At 30.8% G+C, this 25,917-nt stretch overlaps 2 protein-coding genes across 4 annotated transcripts; both read right to left on the bottom strand.

The window, feature by feature from the left end:
* Positions 1 to 456: 456 nt before the first annotated feature.
* LOC120086589 lies at positions 457 to 4,209 on the bottom strand. Of its 3 annotated transcripts, none has more exons than XM_039043317.1 (7): positions 4,143 to 4,182; positions 3,961 to 4,077; positions 3,743 to 3,839; positions 1,378 to 1,634; positions 1,035 to 1,125; positions 886 to 952; positions 457 to 799 (listed from the first exon to the last, which is right to left on the bottom strand). In XM_039043317.1, exons 3-7 carry the CDS (start codon positions 3,745 to 3,747, stop codon positions 746 to 748), a joined length of 474 nt encoding a protein of 157 aa, XP_038899245.1. In that variant the 5' UTR covers positions 3,748 to 3,839; positions 3,961 to 4,077; positions 4,143 to 4,182; the 3' UTR covers positions 457 to 745. The 3 variants fall into 3 exon arrangements, with proteins under 3 accessions (XP_038899245.1, XP_038899246.1, XP_038899243.1); XM_039043318.1 differs by having other exon boundaries at positions 4,148 to 4,172; XM_039043315.1 differs by having other exon boundaries at positions 3,961 to 4,209.
* Positions 4,210 to 22,078: 17,869 nt separating this feature from the next.
* LOC120087277 lies at positions 22,079 to 24,409 on the bottom strand. The gene is made up of 2 exons (XM_039044225.1): positions 24,037 to 24,409; positions 22,079 to 22,412 (listed from the first exon to the last, which is right to left on the bottom strand). Exons 1-2 carry the CDS (start codon positions 24,221 to 24,223, stop codon positions 22,153 to 22,155), a joined length of 447 nt encoding a protein of 148 aa, XP_038900153.1. The 5' UTR covers positions 24,224 to 24,409; the 3' UTR covers positions 22,079 to 22,152.
* Between the last annotated feature and the right edge of the window lie 1,508 nt (positions 24,410 to 25,917).

Genomic DNA, 25,917 nt, shown 5'->3' on the forward strand with positions numbered 1-25,917 from the left:
ATTATTTTAAGAATTTGTCTATGTTCCCTATAATTTCATATAAATTCGAAACATTAATTGAAAACATGCATTTCCTCTATACAATTCAATCCCTTCACTTCCAACAAGAAATATATCAAAGAGCCTTGTGTTGGGTTAGCTGATCAAAGTTTATTAGACGCTTGAGCAAATAGAAATCTAAAGCTTTCTATCTCAAGCTTATGCCATTCATGTCTTTTCCTGGATCAAGAGGTCATTGACTAATTTGAGATTTTTACAAATTAATTGATCTATTAAATATAAATTTACAATTTTGCATTTAATAGATCCATCAGTTTTTAAAAATTATAAAGTTTAGGAACTAAGTTTATTACTTTAAAGCTTAGAGACTAAGGAAATACAAATAATAGAGACCTAACTCTGTAATTTAACCCATAGTATTACACTATAGAGTCCAACTTTGTAATTTATGTTTGGTTCTCAGGGAAAATTTATGCTCGAGATCTGTTCATCATTATTTGGAGGAAAGAAAATAATTTGCAAAAATAGTAATTTCCATCACAGCTGAATTTTCTACAACAGAGTAAAGATATAAAAACTCTACAGCAATTACCAAACCAAGGCATTAAGAGAGAAACAAACCAAGCACCAAAAATAGGCAGGCAGGCGGCAGGGAAAACGTTAATTTGAATGCGTTTCAGCAAATACAAGGCAGATTTCAATGGTTCAAATGAAGCCCTTGACACTGCGACTCCCTTCAAATTAATCAATCATACAACCCTTCTTGTTCCCATACATCCACAAGAAAATCTACCATTTCCTGCATGTTTTAATGAACATCAATCTACGATTAGATTCAATTTGGTTTCCAGTACACGAAAGAGTTAAGATCGGTCAAGAACTTACTCCAAGCGGAATAGGTTGACGAAATGGCTTGTTGCTCCCTAGTAAACTTTCATAGGTTGCATTCCAACTGCAAGAGAAAAGCCAAGATTAATACTAAAGAAGTACCAATGTTCGATTATGTTAATCTGTCAGACTAGAGAGCAGCTTACTCTAACTTGGGTTCTTGAAACTGCGGTGCTCGGTTTTCGGATCGTTTATTCCCTGTCCAGCGTTGTCTAGTTTGATTCCACAGAAGCAGGCCTACAGCCAAGATCCAAATATAGTTACCAATGCCAATGTTCAAAGAAATGGGAAATGGTTACTTGTGCCAATGCCAATCTTCAAAGAAATGGGATAATCACAAAGAAAAATAAGGAGACTACTGTGTCATAAAAAGGTATGGTGAACGAACAAATAAGCGAAATACACACTAGAAACTTAAACAAATCATCCATTCAACAGTCTTAAGTCTAAAGTAACTGAAAATTTAGAGCGAGCGGGGGAGAAAATCACCATGATTTATAAACTCTGAAGGGTTGGGTATATTGCCCGAGCTACCATGTGGATCGTGCATCTGGTTGATTGTACTCATCGATGACATACTTCCTTGTGATTGACCTGCACTGTTGTCCACATCAAATGTACTAGTAGTCCAGAAATCCTCTGATAGGCTGGGTTTCCTTAATCCACGACATTGGATTTGTTGACCTTTCGATGGTTCATTCAGCTCAGATTTTAGTTTCGGCTTCGTGTAGCATCCAAGACAACCACTGTTCTGTTACAAACAAACGTGATCATATAACTGATAAATACCTGCTCAAAATATCTCAAGACACCTGCAAGCACCTCATTTCATCAAATCAGTAGTAAACACCTAGATCTTTGCATCTCAAAGGAAGCATTTCAGAGGGGGATAGAAGAGCCAAAACAGATTCAATTTAGATAATGTATTTTTCTAGTTTAAATGATAGCATATTTAAGTCTCATAAACGAAGTAATCACTTAAGACCTAATACCATGATATGGTTAATGGGAAACCTGATGTTTTATACTGACTGAAAAGCTATGTTGTCTATACTGAACACAGTACAACCTACTTGAGTATTAACAGATTATTATTAATAAAAGATGCATCAAAGTCAATCATTGTGTTCATAACTGCAATAACTATATATATATATATATATATATATAAGGCTCCTGGGCTGAAACTGAGATGAGCAATATTCTTATAAAATCTTGTCTAGATGGGTGGGTGTACTCCAGATATATATCTGATCTAACCTCCCAATCCCTTTCAAGCTCCAACCATGTAAGCCAGGGAGAAGAGATGACTACAAATAGTTTGACAGGACTTAAAATAAAACACTGATGATGAAATATTTGAATGATCGACAACTTTTAGGTTTTACAAATGACAGAGCTTATAGCAGCGTATGCCAACATTCCATAACTATTGATATTTGCAGAAGTGGGAAAAAGTCAATCAAATGTCCAACAGTTTGCACTGGCCTCACATAGCAATAATCATCATAATGGCTGTAAAATCATCATTGAGCCCAAAAATTTTAAATCTCTAGGTCAAAGTAAATTTAACTTTTTCCATATAATCTTAAGACTCTGCCTAACATGTGGGGTCTGATTTTTCTTCCCTCCTTTGTTTGAATGTTTAGATTAACTTGTGGATACCTTGACTATTCTCATGAGACAACTACCTGGCCCTACTACATTTAGTTACCACTTACCAAGAAAACTCATTTTTAGTTCTCCCGTCATAGGGATTATAGCCAGATATCAACGAGTTCAGGGGTGGGGATGGGGTGACAATAGGATCTTTAGAGGTGGAGTAGGACAATAGGGATATTGGTACCTAATTAGGTTCTATTTTTATATTTCTCTTCGAGCATCAGTGCCAAATTCTTTTTGTAATTATCATTTGGATCTTATTTTGCTCAATTGAACTCCTCTTTTTTCAGTGAGAATCCCTCTTTTTATGAGATTGGTTATTTTTTGAATGCCCTTGTATTCTCTCCTTTTTTTTTCCTCAATAAAAGTACGGTTCCTTATAAAGAAAAAGAAAGAAGTAGAATACTGGTAGAATATTAAATCTAATTACCAAGTAAGTGGTCATCAAAGCTTGAACCCATTCAATATTATTGATTTTATGGATCAGTCAGCAAATGGATTTTATTAGAGAAATATAAGTCCAACGCACAAATTGAATAATAAACAAACTGATAACAAATTAACAAAACACATTGACTGACTAATGACCTTAAACCTTTTATCATTTACATTGACCTTTATTAACCATTAAGTCAACTCAAGCCTTGTATATATAAGATTAACAACACAAAGCCTAACCAGATGAATTATTAATATCACAAACCCTAAACACATGAATTATAAATATGAATAAAGGTGGAATAAATAACATTGAAGAAATCCAAACTCAAGATAGATATACCATGCTAAATGAACACTAGTTTTTAGAAGCTTTAAGTCGTTAGCTTTTCAACATAGTCAACAAACATCAAGCATACCCAGTGATTATTTTAAATTAACTTAAAGCATAGAAAAAGTAGCAAAAAAGTGAGAGAAGCCTTATGCTTTTAAATTAATTGAACAATGGAGAACACAGCAGCTACAGAAAACCAGCTTGGACAAGTTCTCAAGAATCCTTAATTGAGCCGAACAAAACCAAATGCAAACCACAGCATTCTTCCGATCTAGCCAAAAGAAAACTACCCAAATGCTGAATTTCCATATTGATTCCTCCCAGTATATATGCATATCTAACCATGTAATCAAAACTCCTAAAATTTGCATAACAAGAAAACTTCAAAAAGGCATGAATTAAGATAATTAGAAAATTTACCCCATGAATGAAAAACCCCCCAAGTGATGAGGATTTGCACGGGAAAACAAAACCCCAGGAAAATTCGATTCCAGGAAAGAAGATCAAAGAGCAGCTCCTGAGAATCAGAAGAGTCATGATGTTAGTTGAAAACCCCACAATGGAAAATCTAAAAGAAAAACAGAGAGAGAGAGAGAGAGAGACAAATAGAAGTAAATTCTAAGGAAAATAAGAGATACCCTTGAAATTATATGTCACTTTCTGTCACTCTCTGAGCTTCCTTCTGGAATCGAAAGCTCCTCTTCTTATCCTGGCTTCTTCTTCTTCTTCTTCTTCTTCTTCTTCTTCTTCTTCTTCTGTGGGAAGTTGGTGAAATAAAGAAAGGGAATAGAAAGGAGGAGGTTGGAGGAGGATGAAAAACCTTACTTTTATTCTTGGAAACGGGGATCGCTCATCTGCTCTGCAGTTTCCCTTCTTTTTTTCTTCTTCTTCTTTTTTATTCGAGAAATTTTATTTTGTTTTTAAATAATTAAAAGTATAGTCATTCAAAGCGTTAACTTATAAAATCTATTTATAAACTTTTAATTTTAAATTTAATAGATCTCTAAGCGATAAAATATTTAATTGATTCTTTTTTTTTTTTTTTGTCTAAATTAGTCTAAAGGGGTTTGTTTTTTTAAAAATAATTTATCTATAAATATTAAATAATTCATACAAATAACTTTGTGCTTAATTTCAATCGAGTTACTATGGTTCTAAAAGTTTCAATTTGATCATCAAGATCTAGTTGAATTTTATAAGTTATGTATGGATTTTTTTTTAATCTACTCAAAAAATCTAATTATTATTATCTATTATTTATATAGATTTGAAGTCTTATACATGTCGTAAAAAATTTAAGAATAAAAAAAATAGAGAATACAAAGATATTCAAAACCTAAGCTCAAAAAGAAAGAGAGTCAAACCAACGTGAAACATAACATGTATTTTTTTTAAAAAAAAAAAAAAAAGTCACGAAGCACATATTGACGTAGGAGACGGAACTTAACAAGGACTAGAATCCCCATCAAACCCTCTAATTCTATATATATATATATATATTGTTGCTAACTCCATAAAACTACATAGACATCTACTTACCAAAAAAACCTAACATTGTCTCCAAAAGAAAAGGCAAGGAGGAACTCCTCGAGCATCTCTCTGCTACCTCGGTGTATAGTGAGCTACAAACCAAACACACACACACACACACACACAAAAATCCCAAAATGTCTCAATATAGTCACAATTAAAAGAATGCCACAAAATGGCTTAACCAAAGTAGGTATCCTTCTTCTTGATAACCAATCCAAAGCGTCAACTCTATACCAATTACTCGTCATACAAAAAATTGAAACTTCTTTAGAATTTTCACGTTTTACAAGGATGTAAAATCTATATAACACATCATAGGTGGAAGGATTCAACAAACAATGAAAGAGCAAACTACAAGAAAAAAATTATACAGGACTTTAAAATAAAACAAATGTCCATATTAAAAGATATAAATTTACCAAAAACAAGCATAATTCAACTAACATATGGTATTTGTTAGTGATCAAGAGGTATGTGGTTTGAATTTTCTACTTCAGTCGTTTCTTAAATAACACTACTCGAGGAGACTTTAAGGAGATTTTGTCGAGTAGTCGCAGAAGTAAGGTCTCACGCAGAAGACAAGTGAAAAGTCTCTCGAGGTTTCGCCGCTTTGAAACATTTTCAAAATCTCGCAAATATCAAAAGGGGTAAAGAGAAAAGAAAATGGAGAACTACCAAATCCAAGTCATTGGATTTGTTCGTACCATTCTGTCATCGATCACTGCTGGGTCGGTTGGTGAGTCACCCCAAAAAAAGCATCGAGAAAGGTCAAGCATATATGTTTTATGAAATGATCCATTATGCCTTGAAGAGGACTCGAACCTCCACACTCTTTAGCACGAGATTTTGAGTCTCGCGTGTCTGATTCGGATTGCTGACTTTTCATTTCTTTGACTCTTGTCTTGGTCTTTTTTTTATCCGTAAAAAGATCCCAACTAAACAGGTATGGAAGCTATAATTGTAAACCAAAATCAAATCTATGGAAGCATTGGTTTATACATTCCTCTTAGTCTCGACTCTAGGAATCATTTTTTTCGCTATCTTTTTTCGCGAACCGCACCCTATCTCCTGATCGAGCTTGTGTAGGTAGATGTTGCCTGGTAGGGCCGATAGTAGTACACTGTGTGGGACGGAGTAGTAAGGGCCCTTCTCACCTGCTACGAGTCGTCCGACGGAAAAGACTTTCTGAATGGAGTAAAAGAACTTGGGATCGTCGATCTCTTCCTTAAAGATTGAGATGAGTCGATGTCGGTCGATGGTGTGAAAACACTTCCTGATGTCGAATTCCAAAAACCAGCGAGAGGTTCCCCACTCTTCTTTGATCCGTCTTAGGGCCGAGTGGCGGCCTCGACCCGAGTGGAAGTGCGATGTGTCTGGAAACTCGGATCGTAAATGGATTCGAGTACCATTCTGATCGCCTCTTTCATGATCTTTTCTATAGTCACTAGCGGAGGAAACTTCGCATGTAGTCGCATATTCTTTATTCTAGGGCGATGTTTAAACCAAGTGCTCCCAAGCAAAGATTCTCGGGCAAGGCTTTCAATCAATTATTCCGTTCACGGAGTACGGTAGAATTCCCTGGTACGGTCATTCGGGAAGTCCCTCCGAGGACGACTCCCATACAATTCTTATTCAAAGCATCTAGGAAGAAAGGACGAGCGGTTACTCTAGCAGCGGATACGTTCTAAACCGATTCTTTCACTATTCTATCACCCCGGTTCACTTCACTCCTAAAGGCGGATTAAGACTAAGGCTACTCTTGGGATAATAAATAAAAATACAAGTTCATTATGATGTGAATGGAAAATGTGCCTCATATCAATACCTACAACATAGATGGGATAGATTGGATCAAACTATAAAACTAAAATTGATTTTTTTAAAAAAAATTATTCAGAGCATCCAAGTAAAACCTAACCATAAACATTAATTTTGAAAATTTTGATAACATAAAGGAGTTAATTACAACTCAACCCCACCTATATAAGAAACAAAATGAGTATTTTAACTTCTTTTTTTTTTTTTTAATAAAAATACATTAATGAAATATAGATTTTTTTTCAACGTGATAATCCTCGATCATTGAATTTGACCATTTTTTTTATTGTTTTAATAACTTAAAAATTCATATTGTGAGTCATGGACAGAGCCACATACGGGTCGGGGCAAGTACCCCGTCAATTTATTTGTCTTTTGTGTTTTTAATATAAAACCATAAAGTGATATGTATTAATATATACATAAAAGTTCAACCTAAATAATAATATTGGGACTAGTTTGTGGCGTGGAGTGTTGTCTACTTGGTGAAGTTCAAGGGTTTGAATCCTACAGCTTACTAACATTTTATTTCGAATTTTAAATGACTTTTTATCTAGATTTTTCATTTCTAATGGGTTTTTAAAGTCCAATTCATGTAAATCCCGAACTGGGCAGTTTATAAACTTTTTTTTCTTCATTTTGAAATTCAGTTTTCAATCTCAACTATCAAAACATTCTATTAAAAATGTTTCGTCCATTTTCTTTATATAATTTTTATATTTCATTATGCTAATATATTTTTTCATTTGTTTCCATGTTATTTTTACATTCACATTACTTTGTATAGGTTTTTAAAATTAATTTCAAAGTTCAAGTTAGAGGATTATTTTGTTGTCACTCATTTGGATATACGAGCTCGACAAGTAAGTTTTAAAAATATTTCTAGACTTTAAGTTTTGATGCTTTTAAATCTTATATAATAAGATGTAATATTCTTATTATTAATACTTTTGTAGAATTACCTCAAAAATTAATATTGGGAGATATTATAAAGAAAAAACAACAATAGAGACTGTAGAGGTATCATTTTCAAAAGAAGGAAAATATTTTGGATATTTTGAATGCAATGAATATAGTCAAAATTTGTAAAGAAATACTACAAAAAAAAAAAAAAAAAAAAAAAAAAAAAAAAAAAAAACAAGAGAATTTGATTAGATTTGTTGTTAAGTATGATTTCTGATTTCTGACATAGTCATAATATTGAAGTCCTTAAAATTAAGTATGATTTCTGATTTCTGACATAGTCATAATATTGAAGTCCTTAAAATGGATGGTCTATTTCTAATTCGAGGACAACAAAGGTGAAATTCTCAGCCAATTACAAATTTACATCATTATCATGTTGAAATTTTTTATGTCATCATTGATATGCAACTTCAAGAGTTGAATAATCATTTTACTGAAGCAAATACTCTCTATGTGACATGTCTTAAATCTAAGTAATTCATTTGTTTATATATAGAGAGAGAGAAAAAAAAGCTTAGTTAACTTGCTAAATTTTGAATGCATTTGACTTAAGGCCTATCAATTAGTTTCCAAATTAGTCACATTGACATTGATTTTACCTGTTGTCACAACTATTATAGAGGGAGCATTTTCTGCTATGCATATTGTGAAGACTTGATTGTATAATCGAATTGGAGGTCAATTAATGAATGATTATCTTCTAACTTATATTGAAAATGATTTTTGATAATTTAGATACCGAAGTTATCATGATCGATTTCAAAACACGAAAACTCGTATATGACAATTGTAATGTATTAAATTAATTAATTTATGAAGTTATGAACACTTTTTTACATTCACTTATAGATTTTTTTCATTAAACTTGTACATATAGTGATCCCTATATAAAATTTTTGATTCCGCCCCTGTTGTGAATAAAATATTTAAAAATATATATTAAGAGAAACCAATAATTACATGATTTTTTCGACTTTTTTAAGTTCATCAATTAATATGTAAATATATTATTGATGACTGTAATGAGAATATACAGCTCAATTAGTCAATTTTCTTTCTTTTTTTTTTTTAAAAAAAACACATATATAAGAGTGAGTTTCAAATGCTTTGAATACATGTATAAAATAAGATATACAATAATTATTCTTTAAAAAGTAATATTTTTATAATTATTTATATATTTGCAATCAGTTTTACAGATTTTATTTGTTTTTATATCATAGAAAACTCTCTTATTTTATATGGGTTGTAGTGCTGCCACGTTTTGGTAATACACACAATTAATAATTAACAATCTGAAAAATATAATTAATCAAATATATATTTTGAGAAAGAATAGTTAATCAAATATTAGGACTCTATGTTTCCACTAAAATATTCACAATTTTAATTGACTTAGACAAGTACACAAATAATAATTTAATTATTAAATTCCAGTGCAACCAAATTCCATCCACCATTTGAATTTCAAAGTCTCTGATGAGCCAAGAGAATTTTGCCTTTTGCTTTCATATCTTAAATTATTTTCAATCTAAAAATTTCAATTGTTTTTTCTTTAAAATAAATCAACTATAAAAGAATCCATCATTTTAAATAAATATAAAAGTATTTTGATTAAAATTGAAGGTAAATTGAAAAACCCACTTAAAGTAGGGTGGTAATTATAATTATATCATCACATTTTCAATTATAAAAATTGAATCCTCAAACTTACATAATTGTATAAATTATAACCATTTTATAAATTTGAGAGGTCAAGTTTTATCACTTGAGAGTTCAGTTTCTACAACTATTATAAGTTTGAAGATCCAATTTTAATATTAAAAATTTGAAGGCACGATTATCTACAATTAAAAATGGGTTGTTTTCAAATTTAGGATCAAAATATTTATAAATAATAGTAAAATATTACAATCTATTTGTGATAGACCGCAATGCGGAGATATTTACTATTATTTATAAATATTTTTAACAATTTTATCATTTAAAATAATTTCTCATTGAAAATTTTAGATATAATTGTAACTGCCGTTTGTAAAAAAATTTATAAGAAGAAACAATGTGATTAAAGAGCATAGCTTAAAGGATAATAAGATGTAAAGGGAAAACATAGCATGATTAGATTGTTGTACCTTTTTAATTGGTGGGTTTATCTTTATTTTGTCCACTTTATTTTAAGTTATTTTATTGGTTCTATCGAAAAAGACAATGAAATAAAATAAAATTAAGTTATTGGTCTTTTTTGGTTGCCTTTTACCCAAAACATACTAATTGTGAAAAGCAACCCATTAAATCATTCTTTTGCCAAAATATGTTGAACCGTCCAAATTATATCAATTTGCCACATATAATTGGTGGGTCACTTATATTTTACTTTTAATTTAATATGTTCATATACATTAGTGTATGTTATATAGTTATGGAACTTTATATATATAATCCAAAATATATATTTTTAAATAAATAAATAATCCAAAAAGTATGTAACAATAACTAGAGACAACAAATTTTTGGAGCACTTAAATATATTTCTAGGGTTTAAGAATAAGGGTGTATTTAGATTTAACTTTTTAAGTGTTTAATATTAAAAATAAGTTATTTTGGAAAAGATTAAAGTGTTTGACAACCACTCAAAATAACTTTTGAAACACTTTTAAAGTATATCTTAAACAAATTTTTTTATCAAAAGAGTTTAAATAAAAATGATTTTTTTAAAAAAATAATTTTTTTCTTTAGTTAATCTAGACAAACCATAAGTTAGACTCCCATATATTGATATCTTATCTTGATTTTTTAAAATTGTATTTGTTTTCTCATAATTTTTTTTTACCATTGTTTTTGTTTTTTCGAAAGAAATATTTGAGTTCATATTCAAATTTCAAAATCAAAGCAAGTATTTTTTTTTTTAATCTTCTTTTGGTTTTTCAACATTTAACTTGGATTTTGAAAAGAAAAAAAGCATCTCTAGAAAAAAAAATAGCAAAACAAAGAAATTCATAAGTGAAGCCATGTTTTTATAAGTTTAATTTCAGACTAAAATTAAAAAAGAAAAAAAAATCAAATGATTATGAAACAAGATCTTAAATATAGATAAAATTTAATAGCTTAAATGAAAATGTATTTATCAATCTAAGCAAATTAGATATTTGTATCCTTATAGGTTGATGGTTCAATCTACCTTGCTACGCATTTGTTGAACTAAAAAGATAGAAAAAATATATCTCAAAATTGTCCGAACTTATCTACTGATTATTGCACATTTAAAGATTGATTTTGAAATTGTTAAACCACTTTTATCATATTTAAAATCACTCATAAATGATATTTTTAATCGATCAAAAATTAATTTAATGTTTGATTTTATAATATTAAACAAAATTTTCAAACCAACCAAATTGATTTTGAACGATCAAAATCATGTTTCGGAGTGAGTCAAATCTTATAAGTTGTTGTAAAAATGATTGAAAAACTCCTCCATTTGATAACCTAAGTTGACCCATAATCAAAAAAATAACAAAGGAAATATTTAACTATATAAACTTCTCATCATAGTAAATACCTACCTTATCCTACACAATGGTTTTCATTTAAGATTATACATGTACAATAATGCCATCTTCACATTTGAATTTTCAATTAAATTTTATAAATGTAAAAGCAACTTTTTTAAAACTATTTTTTTTTTTTTTATATGGTCTTTGAAACCATGAGTAGAGAGTAGACAATAAAATTAGACAGAAATTTGTAATTATAAATAGTGTTTGTAAAATTAATTTTAAAAAACCAAAAATCAAATAATGGTGGATCTCACAAAATAAATATTATTAGTTTTATGTCATGTATATTATTTAGAGTTTTTAAAAGAAATACAGAATCTTTAGCAAATTTCAACTGCCAACCACCCACAAGCTCATATTCTCAAAATTTTAAAATATCAAATATCTTGAAAAAAAAAAAAATCCTATATCAAGTTACCAACTTTGCTTGCCACCAATATTTTCAAAATTTCAACTTTCCATTATTAAAAATAATAAAAAATATTTTTTTTTTAAAAAAAAAAAAAACCTCAAGAGACAAATTATAAAATGCTTGGTCTTAGTGACAAAAAGGCCCTTGGTCTTGATTCATATCCACCCTGAATTTCTTGATCATATAAGAATAAAGTTGGAATTTTGAAATTTTTAAAAACCTTGACAATTTTTTTAAAAATTTTACTCAGAAAATCGTTTTCACGGTCCATTATTAATTAAAAAATGAGACTTTTTCTTCGAAAAAATGTCTTCTTATCTATTATTCAATCTCTTAAGGTCAACGAATTTGAATTCCTCCAATTTTCTTTTATCAAGAGTAATAATTTGAGTGTTCATTGTTTTTTAGTTAATTAATTAACAATAATACATTATGTTATCATTTTAATAAATAATATGATAATGTTTCTCATAAATCATAGGACTAGAAAACAATTAATATATTTGTGTGTTTTACTTTTACACCCGACATACATAGTAATTTTTTCTATAACAAAATACTTTGTTAAATGATTTAGCTAATTAACTTTACGGTATATCAAATTACATATATTAATTAATGGTAATTGATATAATCTTCCTTTTCAAATATTAGAGATTCAATCTCTCATCTTCGTAGTCGATGTAATAAAAAATAATAATTATATGAATCTTATTACTTATTTAAAATTTAGGTTCAAGTTAGATAAAATATTAAGGTTAAATAATATTTTTACAATATTGTATAAATAAGTAATGAGATAAATTGATTTTAAAACCAAATCACGAAGCCGTTCATGTACCAATCAATAGTAAGACCATGCAACTCAATTAACAAAACCCCGAAAATCAAATTACAAACTTTGCCTGGACATGATGATTTGAGAAGTCTCTGAGTCCTATTATTAAACCACTAAAATACCTAAAATAGAGATGGTGAGAGGAGAAAAAAAAACAATTTAGACCAACAATAAAATATCTAAATATGACGGAATTTACCATAGATTAGGGGAGCCTCTCTCTCTCTATATATATACATGATGATTCTCGCGTCGCGGTGCTCTAACACACACACACATATATATACATACATACATATATATATCTTTAATTTATTTTAGGTTACTTCTTCTCCCATATCCGATCCCAGCCAATTTGCAAAGTATTTTCTTCCATTTTTATTTTCTATGTACTCAAATTTAGCCCCATTGACCAACATGTTAATTATGGGTTAAGGTAACTTATTTTAGCTTGGGTTTTAGGATTTTTCTCTAATTTCATATACTTGTGAGTCTTCTAACCGAATGTTGTTGCATTTGTTTGATTCAATTATGCTCTTATAGATTATGGTTATATTATTGGATGCTTCTGAATTTTATGATTGATGCTTTTGATTACATTTGATATGTGACATATAATCTCATGTTGATCACCAAGAAGTCATAGGTTAGGTTAGCTTACAAATTGTTCTAACCAATCTAGGATTGAATTGAATGAATATTTAATCATGGATTTTCCTGTTGAATATTTCCCCTAACGTTTCCCTAGATCTTAATGCAACTAAGACAAATTTGAGTTTGCGTGTTTTTCATCAATTCTATTTGGACTAGTTAGATGATTAGGACGAACTAATTGAATTTCAATTAGTTCGTCCTAATTCAGGTAATGAGAATTCAATGATCGAGTATATTGAATAGGAAAAATTCCATAATAACCCAAGCTATGCTTTATTCAATATTCTTCTCAAACTTTTATTTTGTTGCATTTATTTTATGCAATTTAATTTTCTATTGTAATCAAACCAATTTTGAAACCCCCCATCGGTTACCTAGGATTGTTAACAATTCAATTGAGAGATTCAAAAGTTCTTTGAGTTTGACCTGTTATTGCTCTAATACTATTGAATTAAAGTAGAAAACGGAACAATTATTTGACTGAGTCAAAAGGCTCGACAACTTTCGGTTCGTCAAATTGGTGTCATTTCTCGAGAACCAAGAAATTTCTCTATTGAAAGGTTTTCAGTTCTTTATTCGTTCTTGAATTTTTAATTTTTTGTATGACCCCATCCTCCTAGGATCAAAATTCTTTGTTGTATTTTTGGTAGGGCGAAGAGGAGTCGAAGGAGAGAAGCTAGAGAATGAAGAGCTAGAGAAGAACAAACACGTATAGAAGGCACTGAAGAAGAAAAGCATTCACAAGAAGAAGAGGAAGAGATTAGACTCGTATTGAAGGAATTGAATCCTCAATGGAAGCAAGTGATCACCTTGTGCCAATGTAATTCGTTTTAAAAAGTAAAAAATAAAGAAAAAATTATAGAATCATAGGATAAACAATATTAAATACCAACATGGTTAAAAGATTGGGAGAAAAAAAATAACCTTTTAATATCGTCTTTTTCTTCAGATTCTCCCAATATTTAAAAGGTTATATTCTTCAGTTTTATATGAATCTATTCATATAATTAATATTTAAATTTTATTCAAATATTTATCTCTCTCATAATACAAAGTATAATTTTGAATCTTATTCAAAATTAACTTACTTTATAATGCATCTATATATATTACATTAATTGTATCATATATAATTAATTTTCTTATTTAATTTGAACATTTTAAATTAATCCAAAATTAACTAATTCTTATTTAACCCTTAATGAGCTAGCTGGGACATTATGTAGAAACTCCCATGATATGAGATTAATTAACATTCATTAATTGTCGATCACTCTCTTAAAGACCGACAACCTCACTCTCCGTACTATAGATATATTTTTGTGTCAACAGATTTAACCAATCAACAGTAACTTGACTCTTCATAAATTGCTCATAACTACAGCTTGGTCAAATTACCGTTTTACCTCTGTAGTTACATTTAACTTCTTAAGTAACACTGATCCCTCTAATGAATAAACAATCTATAGTCCAATTATAAACTAACTCCTCTCGGACCAGTAAGAGGATGAGGCCTCATTGTTTAAGACTCAAAATTGACTATTAAAGGAGCAAGTCATCTACATTTCCTCAAGATGGGAAGAAGTGAATTCCATCTTATGTAGCTGTGTTCCCAACTCCCTGCTCGAACAGATCCCCAAAATGGTAGGTTTATTGAGTAGGCTAAACTGGTCACTCTCACCCCTACAGATCAAGGGATTGTTCTCATAAACAGGAGTTCACAACTTACTCAGGATTAAGGTTAAGTCACATGTGGTCGTCCTAGTGAAATGTTAATTTCTTCAATTAATGGTGTTATAAATAGAAATAAATTATTTCGCGGTCCGGCCTTGTATAAACTCTTTATACAAGATACCTCCACTCACTTGTCTCCACATGAACAATATGGATTATATTATTTGTAATACTTACAACTCACGTAACAGTTACAAAGTGGGTCGTATTTGCAGTGTCACCAGGATAAGGCACCAACCTTATCTATATACTGTGGACTTTTTAAGTTATTACTTAAACATGATCCACTTGTAGTCTACCACATACTATTCAAGTTACATTAAACAAGTTTAGATCTTAGTTTATTGGATTAAGTTAATGCAAGCTAAATGTAAAATAAAATACTTCTTATTTTATTAAATAAACAATTTGTATTTACAAATTATAAACTACAAGTTCACCGAGATTTAGAACAGTAAATCCAATAGGCTCAACCTGAGTAAGAGCGTACATTAAGTGACCTTGTTATCTCTAATATTGACCAACACCCCCTTTGCATCACATATCCTTAGACTACAGGTACCTAAAAGTCTAGATTGATTCACTTACTACCCGTTTTCTATGACCTGGCAGGAGAGAACCCACACAAGCACTTAAAGGAATTTCATATCGTATGCGATAGCATGAGACTGCAAGACATGACAGAGAAGTAGATGAATTTGAGAGCCTTCTCGTTCTCCCTTAAGAACAACACCAAGGATTTGTTTTACTATCTTTTAGTTGGATTAGTGACCACATGGGCTGAAATAAAGAAGCAGTTCCTGGAAAAATTCTTTCCTACCTCTAGAGCTGCAAGGATAAGGAAAGCGATATACGACATCTTCTAGAATGGAAGGGAGATCTTACACTAGTAGAAGGATTGAAGGGATCAAATCCCACAGCGGAAGCGCATGAACGTGTGTGCTTCTAATTTAAGTTTTGAATTAATAGAAAAATCAGAGAAGCCTTAAACAAATTTTTAACTAAGTATGTTGTAAACAGAAGAAATTCGAGGAGAAGAGAGTTACCTTTGAAGATCAAACTTCAATTTTCTCCAATTGATTATAGTAACTCTTCTTCGATTTCAAACAAGAAACTACTACTAAGATCTTTCCCTCTGTTCTTCAGCAAAAATTGGGTTTGTGGGAACCCTTTTTGGGATACACAGAGAAGAACAATATAGAGAAACTATTTTCTCTAAATTGTGCGTCTTGGAAGTTGAGAGAAATTTTCCTTCTCAAGCAACTATGGGGAGTTAAAATTTAACCTTTAAATCTTATTTATATTTAATTGAATAAAAAATATTAATTAACATAAATTAATTAATACTACATTTGAGTCATATTTAAATGTATTTCCCTCTCATAACTTATAGTTTAAATATGAATCTCATTCATATTATATTTAAGCTATAGTTTTAATATGAATCTCATACATATTATTTAACATTGAATCTTATTCAAATATATATTATTCTCTCATATTATAAAGTTTAATTTTGAAACTAATTCAAAGTTAACTTTATATAATATAATGCATCTATTTACATTATATTAATTGTATCACATACAATCTATGAAGCATAGGTACAGATACGACTACACGATATGGATACGATCGGATACGGCGATTCATTAATTTCTAAAAAACTAAGATATGGATACGTCTAAGAATATGTCACTTTTTTTTATATATTTTTTTAATATATATGTTTCTAAAAAACGAGGATACTGATACATTGAAGATACATTTTTTTCTTTAAAAAAATCTAGTATATAGATAAATTTAGCACACAAGTTAATAACAATAGCACAAAATAGAATACAAACACTGAAATACAATACAAAAAAAGCAACATCTAAGATGTTGAAGTACAATAGTTAATAAAATGCAATAGAAAAGTGACTCATATTGCAAAGAAGAAGAAGAAGATTAAAGGAAAGTATGAAGATAAACAGAGAACTTATTGTTGAAGACATCCAAATGATTTATATTTTGGTGGGCTTTGTGGGCCTCAAATATGAAGACAGAGATTAGATGATTCTAGTCTATAGTTTGGTCCGTTATTTATTTATTTTTCTTTTAGTTTTGGACTTGAGTAGTGAGCTTTTTAAATAGGTTGCCTAATTTTAGATTGGGAAAGATTAGATGAGTTACTTGTCTTTTTTTTTAAAAAAAAAAAGTACGCATAGAAATATATACGTCAAATCGCGTATCAGATACGTATCTAAAGAGTATCTGAAAGTATAGATACATCAAATCGCGTTTCAGATACGTATCTGTGAAGTATCTGGAAGTATCGGTATCTGATACGTGTCTGATACTGATTCTTTGCCTCACATGAAATATCTGTGCTTCATAGCATACAATTAATATATAATTCCCTCTTATATGAATCTTATTCATATTAATTAATATTTGAATCTTATTCAAACATTAGTCTCTCATAATATATAGTTAATTTTGAATCTAATTCAAAATTAACTTATTTTATAATGTATCTCTATACATTATATTAATTGTATTTCATACAATTAGCACATTTCTTTATCTAGTTTGAACAATTTAAATTTATCCGAAAAAATTAATTCTTGTTGTACCCTTAGTGAGCTAGCAAGGGGACCTAATGGAACTACATATTAGAAACTCCAATGATACGAGATTAATTAATTAACATTTTTAATTAAATTAATCAACACTGATTAACTGTGTGTCGCTCCACTAAAGACCTACAACTATACTTTTCATACTGTAGATATGTTTCTGTGTCCATCTTTATCAGTAAATCAATCTTTCACATGTTTGTAATTACAGCTAGATCAAATTACCGTTTTACCCCTATAATTACCTCTTACTCTTTGAGTACTATTGACCCATCTAATGAACAATCAGTTTATAGTCTAACTATAAACAAAAAGGACAGTTGCAAATATAGACATTAGACCTAAAGTATTAGCAGATATAACATAATAAATATAAAAAAAAATTACAAATATAGCCAAATTTAAATAGTCTATAAGTGATAGACCATATTATTAGTAGGAGTCCATTAGTGATAGACCATATCGTCTATCAATGATAGAAGTCTATCACTGATAGACTTGTCTATATTTGTAATTTTTTTTTAAATGATGTTATAGACTTGGTTATTATTCCTAAAAATGCTACCAATTGCGATTACCCTAAATTAAATCCCTCTCGGGCCAATGAAAGGGTGAGACCTCATTGTTCAAAATCTGAAATCATCCCTTAAGGGAGCAATTGATCTACTTACCATAAAGATAGAAATGAGTGAATACCATATTGTGTAGCTATGTTCCTAGCTTCTTGCTTGGACAAATCCCCGGAATGGTAGACTTATTGAGTCCGTGAATCGAGCTACTCTCATCCATACAAATCAAAGAACTGACCTCTTAGATAAGAGTTCATAACCCACTCAGGATTGAGGTCCAGTTACCTATGGTCATCCTATAAAATGTTAATCTCTTTAGTCAATGGTGTTATGAAGAGAGATTAATCAACTTGTGGTCCAATCTTATACAAACTCTTTGTATAGGATACTCCACTCGCATGAACGATTTGATCAAAACATTTGTAATACCAACAACTCTTATAACATTTATAAAGTTGGTCGTATCCGTAGTGTCACCAAGATAAGACACCCAATCTTATCAATACACTACAAATCATTTAGGCTATTACTTGAACATGATCCACCTATATATCTACCACATACCATTAAAGTTATATAAAATAACCTTGAATATTTTTGTAATGGATAATTAAATATATAAAATAATCGTTCATTATTTCAAATAACTTATTAACTATGAGGCTTTAGGGCATACTTCCCAACAGGGAGTGCTTCAAACGATTTTATGGCAGTTTTCCAAATCATCAGATCTATGACGCACTTCTAATATAGTACTTCTATGAAGGGCTCATATTTAGTGATAGAGGTTGATGCAGCTACCGGTGGTGCATTGGTTAATAAGACCCTTTCAGAGGTAAAGGCATTTATCTCCACCATGGCAACAAATGCCCAACAGTTCGGGGTGCGAGCTTTCTACCCTCAGACGTCTTGTGAACTTAGAGTGAGCTTGTTGAATTATCTACTCTTGTGAAATGAGCTTTTTCTGCTAAGACACAACCCTAGGAGTTTGTTGCTGAGGTGAGTTATGCTAGAAATCAACAAGGTGAACAGATGTACAATTATAACCGTTGAGGCAATCAAGGGAACTAAGGGAAGAGCAACTCAGGTTTTCCAGCTGGCCAACATTGTTAGCAGGCTAGACACTTAGTATGGAAAGCTCCCTTCCCAACCAATGTTGGATGTACGTAATGTCAGTGTCATTTTTGCTATCAGCTACATTGAGAGCACCCTGAATGTTGTATTTGATTCTACTGTTGAGCTAGTAAAGGTTGTAAGTGAAGAAGATGTTGAGGAAAAGATTATCAACATGTTCAGAAGACATAGGGTAAGATTCGATCCACCTTTGAATTTAAACTCTTACGTTCACGTTGCTCCTTTCCCTAGCAGGTTGATTGTTGCTAAGGAAGTTGCACGAGAGGAAGAAGTGAAATTTGTCCAGTCTTCTGGAGACATAAACCCTACTGCAAAGGGAATGAAGTTTGGGTTGAAATCCTATTAGAGGAAAAGAAAGAAAATGAGGTTAAACATGAGGTACTTATCTCAGATAATCTACCTATTAAGCAAGACGACCTAGGTACGTTTTGTGTGCCCTGTTAAATAGGCACTAGAAAATTTGAGTATGCCATGTAGATCTAGAATCTGCTATAAACATTATGCCTACTCATGTTTATTCCGAGTTTTAGTCTCACATCCTACACCTTGCTGATATTTTGGTACAATTAGCTGACTACTTTTTGGTTAGGCCAATAGTTTATTTAAATATATGCTTGTTAGAGTCAAAGGCCTAACTTTTCCTTATGTTTTTATATAATTAATATGAATGTTGACTTCCCTTCTTTTGAATCATATGTGTTGTTAGGTTGACCCTTCTTGAAGACTGCTAGGGCTATAATTGATGTAGATAAAGGGTCTTTAACTATTATGCACGAAGAAAATTTTGATTTTTTTTTTTGTTTCTGATATTTCTGTTACTATTTACCTTGTGTTTGCTAGTTTGGTTCTTTTTAAAGAAAGGGGACCCCTCCTAAGCTGGGGGTGATGGACAAAGACATGGCAATCAATAGAGAATATGAATGATAGAGTCGAGTCGGGTCGAGCACAACGATCTTAAAAAATTGCACTGCTTGGAGACAACCAGGATTTATATTTAATTTTTTGCTTTCTTAGTATAGGTTTTTTTTTTTTGTTTATTTTTATTTTTATTGAGCTTAATTCTTTCTATATTTCTTGATCCTTAGGTTTTTGGAAGCCCTTTGGAAGGATAGAAAGAATTATATTTTAGATGAGCCATATAGCATCATCATCCTCTGTGCCAAATTTATGGAAGTTTTCTACTTCCCTTGCATTTGTCCCATATTTTTTCTTCTTTATCACTTTGGGTACATGTTAGATTTTAAGTTGGGGGTGGGGGATGTTTGTGTTCTGGCTGGAGCCCTTGAGCATCTGAGCTCGAGCTATTTTGTTTGTGTGCTTAATTGTATGTTTGCTCATTTTTTCTTGGTCTGTTATGATGATTAGTCTATGACACACTCTCTTGTGATTTGTCTTGTTTGAGATGATATTTAAAATGACTAATCATGATTTTTAGCCATTTTTTAAAAAAATTTTCTTATTGTTCATGCATGCTTAAGTTCTTTGTCTATCTATATTAGGTATTGTATGCTTAGAATGTATTACTTAGCTTGTATTTTTGTTGTCACTTTGAAAGGCCCCACTGATTAGAGAATGTCCTACATGATAGGTTGTAATGTAATACTAAGGGTGGAAAAATGATTTATACGTCTGCTTAAAAATCTGCAGATAAAAATTTTGTACTAAAAAGAAAACATCATGAAAAAGAAAGTTTAAACTTGCAAAGTTATGCATGACTAGGGGTAGAAAGAGCTATCTTTACGGTGATTAGTTAGGATACTTGCGAGAAAATAGTGAGTATAGTTAATTCCCTACAGTGATGTGTAGAAGATAATACCCCTAGGTAAAAGAAATGCAAGTTTAGAGGTCCCTAGAATTAAATTTCAGGCACCTTAGTTGGCATATTGCCATCTTGATTATTTTGATGTTTGATAGTTAGTGCTCGAGTTAGTATAGGGAAAAACGAATTGAGAGCCATTTGAAATCATTTAGGGCTGCTAGGATTTGACTAGAAGGACTTTGGACTCACTCATGCATAAATAGGTCTATAAGTAATTTTAACTTGTGCTTCACTGATGGATTATGAATTGATGGCATTGTTGATTACATGTTAAATCCTAGGAGACTGTTGAGACTCGAGTAAGGAACCATGCAATGTGTGATTGTGTGCTTTTTTCTACCTTGCTCGAGGACGATCAAGAATTAAGTTAAGGGTGATGATAACGTTCACAATGTGCAATCATATTCCACTTAGCTCGAGATTGTTCCTAGATTTTACGTGTTTATTTGATTGTTTTATAGGTTTTGGGCACTTAAAGGGTAGAACGAGACGTTATTGACGAAATAGAGCTAAAATGGGCCAAAATAAAGCTTAATTGCATCAATTGGGAAAGAAAGGCCAAGTTACACTTTTGCCCCTAGAGTAAACATAGTGGTGCCCAACACTAGGCTACGATCAGCGTTGTAAGGCCGAGAGCCTTTTTTTTGTGCAAGATACATAGCATCATGATGCTCCAAAGGCCTGTCACGTATTGATTCCCGTAAGCACCATGGCGTTGCACCTTAGCACCACGACACTCTGAAACTTATATATATATATAGCCGACTTTAGGTTACTTCTTCTCCCCATATCTGATCCCAGCCGATGTGCAGAGCATTTTCTCCTCGTTTTCTTCTGTTTTTCATCTTTTATGTACTCAAACTCAACCCCATTGATCAGCATGTCGATTATGGGCTAAGGTAACTTATTCTAGCTTGGGTTTTAGGATTTTTTTCTCTAGTTTCATATACTTGTAAGTCTTCGAAGCGAATGTTGTTGCATTTGCTTGATTCAGTTATGTTATGATGAAGTTGATTTAATAATATAAAAGAAAAACATTGACTTGATTTTTATTTTTTTAAAAAAAAGGGTTTCATTAAACAAAGAACATAATTACAGAGGTGAACGTCAAAACCGATATCGGATTGGGGGAATATTTACAGGCAACGAAGAATGAATGGAAAGAGAAAAAGAAATTAGTAAGAAAATTGAATCCTGTGAGAACGATCTCTAAGAATTGCATTGTAAAGAGCAAGTCGATTTTGGGGGATTTGATTTCGGCCAGCATTTCTGCATTGGACTTTCTTCAACAATAATCTTGACGATGCCGACGACGCCGACGCCGACAACGCCGATGATCTCTCTTTCTTCCTAATGTGATCATGATCTGTACATTTCATCTTCTTCACATTCTCTGCAAATTGTACTTTCTTCTTCTTCCTTTCTTTCTTCCCACCTGCTCCCTCAAAAACCACACAATCACTGACCCTCCCTTTTTTTTTTTTTTTTTTAACTTTTCACCCTTTTTCATTTTTTTACCCCTATATGTATAACTCATCTTTATTATTACCCCAAAGTAGTATCTCTTTTTTTTTTCCCCTTTCTTTTTAACTATTTGGTTTATTTGTTTATTTATTTTTGAAAATTCAACTTAAAAATACTAACTTTTGAAAACTAAAAAAAAAAAATAAATGAAAAAAAAAACAATTTTCAAAAAAAAAATAAATAAAATAAGACTCCATTTGATAACTATTTCATTTGTTGTTTTTTGTTTTTGAAAATTAAGTCTATATTCTCTCATTTTTTTACCATGATTTGCATCTTTTTAAGTACAACAAGAGTTAGTTTTTAGTAAAAATCTAAAAATAGAAACAAGATTTTCTAGTTTTTTCAGATTTCAAATTTTGACTTTTTTTTTTATAACTATTTCATTTGTTGTTTTTTGTTTTTGAAAATTAAGTCTATATTCTTATCATGATTTGCATCTTTTTAAATAGAAGAATAGTTGAATTATTAGAAAAAATCTAAAAATAGAAACAAGATTTTCTATTTTTTTTGTTCAGTTTTCAAATTTTGACTTATTTTTTTATAACTATTTCATTTGTTGTTTTTTGTTTTTGAAAATTAAGTCTATATTATCTCAACTTTTCTTACCATGATTTGAAAAAGTAAACAATAGTTGAATTCTTAGTTAAAAATCTAAAAACAAAAATAAATTTTTCTATTTTTTTTAGTTTTCAAATTTTGACTTGATTTTTTCAAGACATGGTAGAAAGTAAGATAACAAAACAAGAAATTTAAAGGTGAAAGAGATATTTGTAGGCTTAATTTTAAGAAGTTAAAAATAAAAAATCAAATGATTACTAAACGGGGTCAGAATGGTGCACTTTTTTTTTTGGAAATTTTTTTGTCTTACTCGTAGCATATGCATTTAGTCTAAATTTTCAAAATTTAGTGTTTTTTCATTTTTAGTACATGAATTAAACGAATTTTTAAGAATGCATTTAAAAGGTTCATGATTTTAAATCATTATATGGAGTTTAAAATTAGAAAAAAAAAAAAATTATACCTTCTCTAGACGATTACTTTTTTAAATTATTTATTTAATTTAAAATGTCTTATAATTATTTAAAACAATAAGAGAAACCTTTTAAACACAAAAATATGAGACCAAATACACCCATTTTCAAAAGGTGGAGACTAAAAAAGATATTTTGAGAATTCAAGAAGACCAAAAAGATAAATTTTCTGTTTGTTATTACGTTTTAATAATTTTATTCACTCTCAAAACTCGTTCATGTAAATAAAAAAATGTACGCTTTTTAGACGTTCTCTAAACAAAACTCTGATTTGAAAAGAAAACAATAAAAGAAAAATCTTATCGAAAAAATTTCTAAAAAGAACTAAATAATCTTTTTAAAAAAAATCAAAACTTTTTAAGTAATTCGCCTTTTTTTTAAAAAAAAAAAAAAAAAGTAAAAAACTAACTAATTTGAATTTTTTTTTTTAAAAAAATCTAGGTCCAATTTATGAACCGGTGAATTAAATAAATATCTGGAAAATATAGGTAAAGATTGTACCTGAAGAGAGACAAGGGCGAAGAATCGGACTTTCTGACTGCCGAGAAGTGGTTCCGTCGGAGAGTTGCGGCGGCGGCGGGGAGATATCGGGTTTGTTCTGGCGGAGAAAAGCCAAAATGACCGCCGTGCTCGACACCACCATGACGGTGGCGAACACCAAATTGGAAGAATTTAAAATGGACGACATCGTCAAAGTAAGGATTTTTCAGTCGGCATAAAGGTAAATCAAATCAAAAAAGAAAAAAAGAAATAAAGAAGAATTGTTGTTGTTGTGGGAGATGGAGATTTTTGGGTAACTTTTTTAGGAGATCAATGTGAAAAGATGAAAAAAGGGATGAAAATGGAGAGAATTATTATTATTTTGTTGAATTTAGTTTGGAAATTGTTTGAGAGTGGCAGCGAATGGTAAAGTTTTGAAACTTTTAATAGATTTTTTTGGAGCCGAAAATGGGAAAGAAAAAAGACAGCAAAGACAGCCCTTTTACGGTTAATAAAAAGTAAAAAGAAAGTTCAAATTTTGGAAGAAAGAGAATAAAGAGAGAAAAGAGAAGATAATAATGATATGTGTTTATGCACATCAGTTTAGGATTTCCAAATTTGGAGAGGAATCTATGATTCAAGTGGAGACTTGAAAGGGAGATAATCCATTTTGATTTTGATTCTTGATTTTCTGTTTTTGATTTTTGATTTTGTTTTTATTTGGTTTCTAATTTTATCAAGAAAAAGTAAATATTTGAATGGTTCTTATTTGGGTTTTTTTTAGTTTAGTTTTTTATGGTTTTTGGATTTCAAAATTTTACACTAAGATTTTTCACGATTAATTAAAAATATTTATTTTTTAAAATGAAATAAAAATTAAATTTAAAATTTGGGTGAAATAAAAATTAAATTTAAAACTCAAAGTTAAATGTTTAAGAAATTGAAGGAAAAGAATAGAAATTAGACTTAGAAGTTATAGACCGAATATGTATTTTTTAATATAAAAAAGTTTGTTTTTGTTTGTTTAATTTCTAGCTGCTTTGGAGTTGGGATTGAAATTGTGGGTAATTAAAAATGCGTTTTTTTTTAATTTAAATTTTATGCTGTTGTATTTTTAGTTTTTTTAAAAAATCTTGTTGTGTCAATCCTTGATATTTTAACTGTTTTCTATTTTAGGAGAATATAATCGACTTAAATACCCATAATTGACCAAAATTCCTACCTACCAAATCAGATAAACCAAATTAAGAACATACAATATCAAAACTCACTTGAAAAATGACACAGCGGCACAGGCCATTCCTACAGTTGGCCAGAGAGGGGAAGACACGCCAGTTCTGGGTGGAAGATGATCTACTATACACCAAAGGCAAATCGCCTCTACATCCCCAGATCCGGGAGTTACGAAGCGTCGCTGATGAAGGAGTGTTATGACACACCGTGGGCAGGACATAATGGTTGGCAGAGGACTTATGCCTTCTGAAACAAGGCTACTATTGGCCAAGCCTTCGAGACGATGTCATGCAATTTACCAAGACTTGACTTGTCTGCCAACAAGATATAAGGTCGAAAGGGCGAAATTAGCGGGTATACTTGAACCCCTACCTGTGCCCTCTAGACCATGGGAGAGTGTGTCTCTCGACTTCATCACCCATTTTGCCCAAATGGAGAGTTCGAATCGATCCTTGTTATCATCGACCGGTTCTCAAAAATATGCCACTTTCGTCCCAACGCCGAAAATGTGCACAGCCGTGATGACTGCTCAGCTGTTCTTCAAAACATCGTGAAATTATGGGGCGTCCCCCGCGAGCATTGTTAGCGATCGGAACGGAAGATTCACTGGGACATTCTGGACAGAACTGTTCAAAATATTGGGGTCAACACTGAATATCTCCTCTACTT

Source organism: Benincasa hispida, chromosome 9 (assembly GCF_009727055.1).
Source record: "Benincasa hispida cultivar B227 chromosome 9, ASM972705v1, whole genome shotgun sequence".
Lineage (NCBI taxonomy): Eukaryota > Viridiplantae > Streptophyta > Magnoliopsida > Cucurbitales > Cucurbitaceae > Benincasa > Benincasa hispida.

Excerpts from the sequence above, each read along its gene's own strand:
- LOC120086589 (XM_039043315.1), bottom strand. Across the intron at positions 1,126-1,377 it reads TTCAGAGTTTATAAATCATG|GCCTGCTTCTGTGGAATCAA; the intron begins GTGATTTTCTCC and ends TCTTGGCTGTAG. Across the intron at positions 800-885 it reads GTCAACCTATTCCGCTTGGA|GAAATGGTAGATTTTCTTGT; the intron begins GTAAGTTCTTGA and ends TAAAACATGCAG.
- LOC120087277 (XM_039044225.1), bottom strand. The coding sequence starts at position 24,223 with ATGTCGTCCATTTTAAATTCTTCCAATTTGGTGTTCGCCACCGTCATG. Across the intron at positions 22,413-24,036 it reads TCGCCCTTGTCTCTCTTCAG|GTGGGAAGAAAGAAAGGAAG; the intron begins GTACAATCTTTA and ends TTGAGGGAGCAG.